The sequence below is a fragment of the Bufo gargarizans genome, chromosome 4 (assembly GCF_014858855.1).
Source record: "Bufo gargarizans isolate SCDJY-AF-19 chromosome 4, ASM1485885v1, whole genome shotgun sequence".
Classification (NCBI taxonomy): domain Eukaryota; kingdom Metazoa; phylum Chordata; class Amphibia; order Anura; family Bufonidae; genus Bufo; species Bufo gargarizans.
Window position 1 is genome coordinate 521,669,541 of NC_058083.1, and position 6,000 is coordinate 521,675,540.

The 6,000-nt window shown below is 45.1% G+C and overlaps 1 protein-coding gene across 2 annotated transcripts in view; it reads left to right on the forward strand.

Annotated features, from left to right (window-relative positions):
* The window catches only part of STUM (stum, mechanosensory transduction mediator homolog), a 58,618-nt gene extending 56,569 nt beyond the window's left edge, over positions 1-2,049 (forward strand). Inside the window, exons 3-4 of one of the 2 annotated variants that reach the window (XM_044292451.1) lie at positions 499-507; positions 1,309-2,049. In XM_044292451.1, the coding sequence (XP_044148386.1) occupies positions 499-507; positions 1,309-1,343 (44 nt within the window). In that variant the 3' untranslated portion in view covers positions 1,344-2,049. The remainder of the gene's footprint in view (positions 1-498; positions 508-1,308) is intronic. The other variant, XM_044292452.1, reaches the window with a different exon arrangement.
* Positions 2,050-6,000: the final 3,951 nt, after the last annotated feature.

Sequence of the window (6,000 nt, forward strand, 5' to 3'; positions counted from 1 at the left end):
AGAAAAGCTGAATGGGATTTTTATCAGTTTGTCGATGCAAGTATTTTTTTTGTCTCATTGGATCAAGAATTTTTGACTGTGATTATATTATTGCACTATAGGAATTCCTTCTACACAGCTCCAAATCCCCTAGAATTGAATGGTAGAATTATTTCTGCCTGCAGCCACCACTAGAGGGAGCTCACTGCATTCAAATGCATACAGCTCTCATTTAATGCTTGTTTACAGCTCCTCCTAGTGTCAACTGCAGTAAAAATAATTAATATCTTGGTTGATGTGGCTTCTAGGCAGCAGGCCATGGGCCCCCCTAATCTTCTGGGACGTTTGCAGTAGCTTAATAATATCCTATATCTTACTGGCGCGACGCCCCCCGGGGTCAGTTGGCACTGGTATTGTAGTCCAGTATGGACTTGCATGATTTCCAATGATTATCATCCTAATTTCTTCTGTTTTCTCCTCTCTTTCATGCTTCTCTATGATGATATCCTTACTTCATAGTCTCACAAGGTAGGTGGTCAGCGCCCCCTATAGGGGGGGTCACCCTTTTTGCAGAGAGGTGGATCTGATAATGAAAAGGGGTTGTGCCAAGATAAACTGTAAATTTATCACCAAACCACAGGGTAGGGGTTAGAGATCTGATTGGTGGAGGTCCTACCGTGGGATGCCCACAGATGACAAGAGCGGGTGTCCCCTCCGGCACCTCTGTAGAGATGTATGGAGTGGCAGCGGACATACTTGACAGCCACTCCATTCATATGGGGGCTCAGGTCACCCATTCTCATGATCGATGGGACGTCCCAGCTAAGAATGGGTATCTGTCACTACTGGTCCAGTGGGGACCTCCAGGATTTAAAGGAACATTCCATTTAGGCCTCATGCACATGGCCGTTGCCGGCCATGGCCCATATTGCGGCCCGCAAACAGACTCATTGAAAAACGCTCCGATCCTTAGATATTCCAGGAATAATAATACTATAGCGCCACCTGCTGCTTCTGTTCAACAGTCCGTCTGTGTCCACCTCAGTAAATGTGCTGACACATGCTCAGTCTTGCTTCTCGCTCTGCATCCTTGGCATATCTCCCAACTTCTGAAAATCTCAAAGAGGGAGAAGATCGGCAAATTTTTTAACACTAAGCCACGGCTTTAACTTCGCCCAATACCTATGTATGCACTCCCAGTGCCGCCCAGTCCGCTTAGTGCCCCCCACAGAGGTAACGGTTCCTTTGTGCCCACTTACAATAGTGCTGTATCTATCTATCTTTATCATCTATCTTATTTCCATTACTAATGGATATATTTATTTGCAGGTTATAAGGAACAAGGCATCCCTCAGCAGCTGTAACATCACAGATACGTTTTTCCCCGCTGATGTCTTCTTCTAGAACCGTTAATATGAGAAGACAAACAGCAGGACCGTCATGCACCAGGGCGTCCTCGGCCGGCAGTACTGTCAGTACAGGGGACAATGTACAGACAAATATCCAGTTGGTCAACTAAAACCTACAAGAACAATGGAAGAACTTTACCTACTGCCCCCAGATCTGTCCACCCCTCACGGTCATTGTAAACTCAGTATCACTTCTCACTTTTTGAATTTTTTTGGTGTCAGCCATACTCCTGACCCAGAGGTCCATCCACCGTTCTCCATGAAGTACTGGAGTAGTACTTGGCATCAACCTTCAAGAGGCAACCCTCCATATAACCTCAAAACACAACACACAAGGGAAATGTCCATCAGTTACGTGGGACGTAAATGGACATCAGCGCCAACGTGTCTGTATTTTCTGTATTACTGAAAGAACATTCTGTGGTAAAGATCTGGAATTTTCTGATCTTCTCCTGTACATATGAGGTATTTATACATCCTCGGAGACAAGACAGCGAGGGTAGGGGGTTCAGCCCCGTAGAATATCTCTGATTGATGTCGGATAGACTTTTTGTTGAAATATGTACGAACATTTTTGGTAAATTGGAGTCAATTTTTTAAAAACATACCTCTTGTAATGAATCTGGGCCAATTATGAACTGAATAAACATTTTCTATACTTGTCAGGCTAAATCTATGGTAGACAAGGGACCAACGACCCCCCAAAAACCTGGAGCGGACCCTGTATGTGAATGCAAATTCTCACTCCAGTGGGCGGGTCTTCCTGTTGTGATGTCATAGCTGTGCTGCAGCTTTTGAACCAATCAGAGGGCAATGTGTGTCAAGATGGCGGTCATTGTCTAAGCATCTTCATATGGACACATCCGTATAGTCTTCCCGAAAACTCTGCTTTCAGCTCAGCAGACAGTATCACACATGATGGGATCAGATACACAGCTCAGCAGGCAGTATCACACATGATAGGATTAGATACACAGCTCAGCAGACTGTATCACACATGATAGGATTAGATACATAGCTCAGCAGACAGTATCACACATGATGGGATTAGATACACAGCTCAGTAGACAGTATCACACATGATGGGATCAGATACACAGCTCAGCAGACAGTATCACACATGATAGGATTAGATACACAGCTCAGCAGACAGTATCACACAGGATAGGATTAGATACACAGCTCAGCAGACTGTATCACACATGATAGGATTAGATACATAGCTCAGCAGACAGTATCACACATGATGGGATTAGATACACAGCTCAGTAGACAGTATCACACATGATGGGATCAGATACACAGCTCAGCAGACAGTATCACACATGATGGGATTAGATACACAGCTCAGTAGACAGTATCACACATGATGGGATCAGATACACAGCTCAGCAGACAGTATCACACATGATGGGATCAGATACACAGCTCAGCAGGCAGTATCACACATGATAGGATTAGATACACAGCTCAGCAGACAGTATCACACAGGATAGGATTAGATACACAGCTCAGCAGACTGTATCACACATGATAGGATTAGATACATAGCTCAGCAGACAGTATCACACATGATGGGATTAGATACACAGCTCAGTAGACAGTATCACACAGGATAGGATTAGATACACAGCTCAGCAGACAGTATCACACATGATGGGATCAGATACACAGCTCAGCAGGCAGTATCACACATGATAGGATTAGATACACAGCTCAGCAGACAGTATCACACAGGATAGGATTAGATACACAGCTCAGCAGACTGTATCACACATGATAGGATTAGATACATAGCTCAGCAGACAGTATCACACATGATGGGATTAGATACACAGCTCAGTAGACAGTATCACACATGATGGGATCAGATACACAGCTCAGCAGACAGTATCACACATGATGGGATTAGATACACAGCTCAGTAGACAGTATCACACATGATGGGATCAGATACACAGCTCAGTAGACAGTATCACACATGATAGTATTAGATACACAGCTCATCAGACAGTATCACACATGATAGAATTAGATACACGGCTCAGCAGACAGTATCACACATGATAGTATTAGATACACAGCTCAGCAGACAGTATCACACAGGATAGGGTTAGATACACAGCTCAGCAGACAGTATCACACATGATGGGATCAGATACGCAGCTCAGCAGACAGTATCACACAGGATAGGGTTAGATACACAGCATAGCAGACAGTATCACACATTATAGGATTAGATACACAGCTCAGCAGACAGTATCACACAGGATAGGGTTAGATACACAGCATAGCAGACAGTATCACACATAATAGGATTAGATACACAGCTCAGCAGGCAGTATCACACAGGATAGGATTAGATACACAGATCAGCAGACAGTGTCACACATGATAGAATTAGATACACGGCTCAGCAGACAGTATCACACAGGATAGGATTAGATACACAGCTCAGCAGACAGTATCAAACATGATAGGATTAGATACAACACTCAGTAGACAGTATCACCCATGATAGTATTAGATACACAGCTCAGCAGACAGTATCACACATTATAGGATTAGATACAACACTCAGAAGACAGTATCACACAGGATAGTATTAGATACACGGCTCAGCAGACAGTATCACACATTATAGGATCAGATACGCAGCTCAGCAGACAGTATCACACAGGACAGGATTAGATACACAGCTCAGCAGTCAGTATCACACAGGACAGGATTAGATACACAGCTCAGCAGTCAGTATCACACAGGACAGGATTAGATACACAGCTCAGCAGGCAGTATCACACATGATAGTATTAGATACACAGCTCAGCAGACAGTATCACACATTATAGGATCAGATACACAGCTCAGCAGACAGTATCAAACGTGGCAGGATTAGATACAGCAGCTTAGTTGATAGTATCACACATTATAAGATTAGATACACTGGTTCAGCAGAAATTATAACACAGGATAAGCTTAGATACACTGGCTCAGCAGAAATTATAACACAGGATAAGCTTAGATACACTGGCTCAGCAGACAGTATCCTACATGATAGATTAAATACACTGGCTCAGCAGAAAGGGTCAGACATGATAGGCTTAGATACACAGATTTCGTAGACAGTATCACACATGGTAGGCTGAGATACACTGGCTCAGCAGACAGAATAAGACATGACAGGGTAAACAATGCGCATCAGCAGTATCTTAGTAATATCTAAGCCTATCACGTGTGATACTGCCTGAGCCTCATATCTTTGGGTCAGATGTAGTGATGGCTTTCTTCATTCTTTGCTGGTGATCCCGGCTCTGTGGTTTTCTTGCAGGCTGGGGCGATGGAGGGGGCAGCGAGGTTCATGTCACTGCGGAAGGACGGGGAACAGTCACTTTCCCATGAACTCTGCGTGAAGTCAAGTCCTTATTGGAGCGAGTGTCAGATTTAGTATCAGAGTCAGCCAGATCTCAGTGGTAACAGAGCAGCCGGGCTTCTGCCATAGCCGGGAGCGTGTGACATTTCTACGTCACCTCGTGTCCTGAATGTCACTGCTGCTCGCAACACATCCACTCAGCACGACGAAACCCCTGGACGCTGCTTATGGTGGGAACCTTACAGCAGAATTCCCATCTGTCTATTAACCTATCAATATGCCATAAATGTCTGATAGGGTCCAGTCCCCGGGATCTAACGAATGGTGGGGGTTCCCCTTTAAAAGGTTACTCCCAACTGGACATATACAGTATGCCTCTGGGACCTGCGCGTATCCCCAGAACAGGAATGCACTGTGAAAGGGGAGCATACTGTGCATGCGCAGGTGTAACACCCCAGAGTGGTGTTACCGCTTCTGCCCCTTGCTACTGTCTCTATTGATCTAACCTCATGTCATCTTATGCATTTATTCTAGGTCCTCCACACTGTGCATTTCTAATGTTATGTAACTGTTCATGTAACTTGCCTGGTTCACCAGCAGGTGGCAGCAAACACGGCAGAGCTATATTTAGATCCTTCCATTGCATTCTAGCCCCTTCCCCCCTCTGGAGACAGGGTGGGCGAGTCCTACTTCCTGCAGGAAGGGTGGGGCAGAAGTTCCAGTCAGTCTAGTTCACCCCCTGCTAGGGGACAGGTATGCTTGGGCATGTCTCTGCTGGCCATGGAGGCCAAATCTTGAAGCCTCAGGAGCCAGGAGGAAAGTTCCCTGGCATAACCTAGAGTCAGACTACAAAGTGAAGTGCAGCATCCAGAAGACACTGAGTTATACAGCCAGCCTGTCAGTACAGCAGAGTGCAGTTTGCCTGCCAGTTTCATGCTAAAGCCTGCTGGAACCAAGACAAAGCTTGTAAACCGTTCTGGAGAACGTTTATGCGTAGTAAAGCTGCCATTGAACTTCAACTCACGGTCTGGACTCAAGTTATTCTTTTATCCCTCAATTATTCCCCTTTATTTATTGCTTCAGATCCAAAGCCTGGGATCCAGCGGTATCCAGGTAGGAGCACCGTGACACACATAAAGAGATATTTTAGGCCGCAAGATACCACTCAGCATTTCCTATACCTGTGATGTTTTATATATAGAGGGCCCTAAGGGGAGGCACCTGCTGCACAGGGTCCTCTCC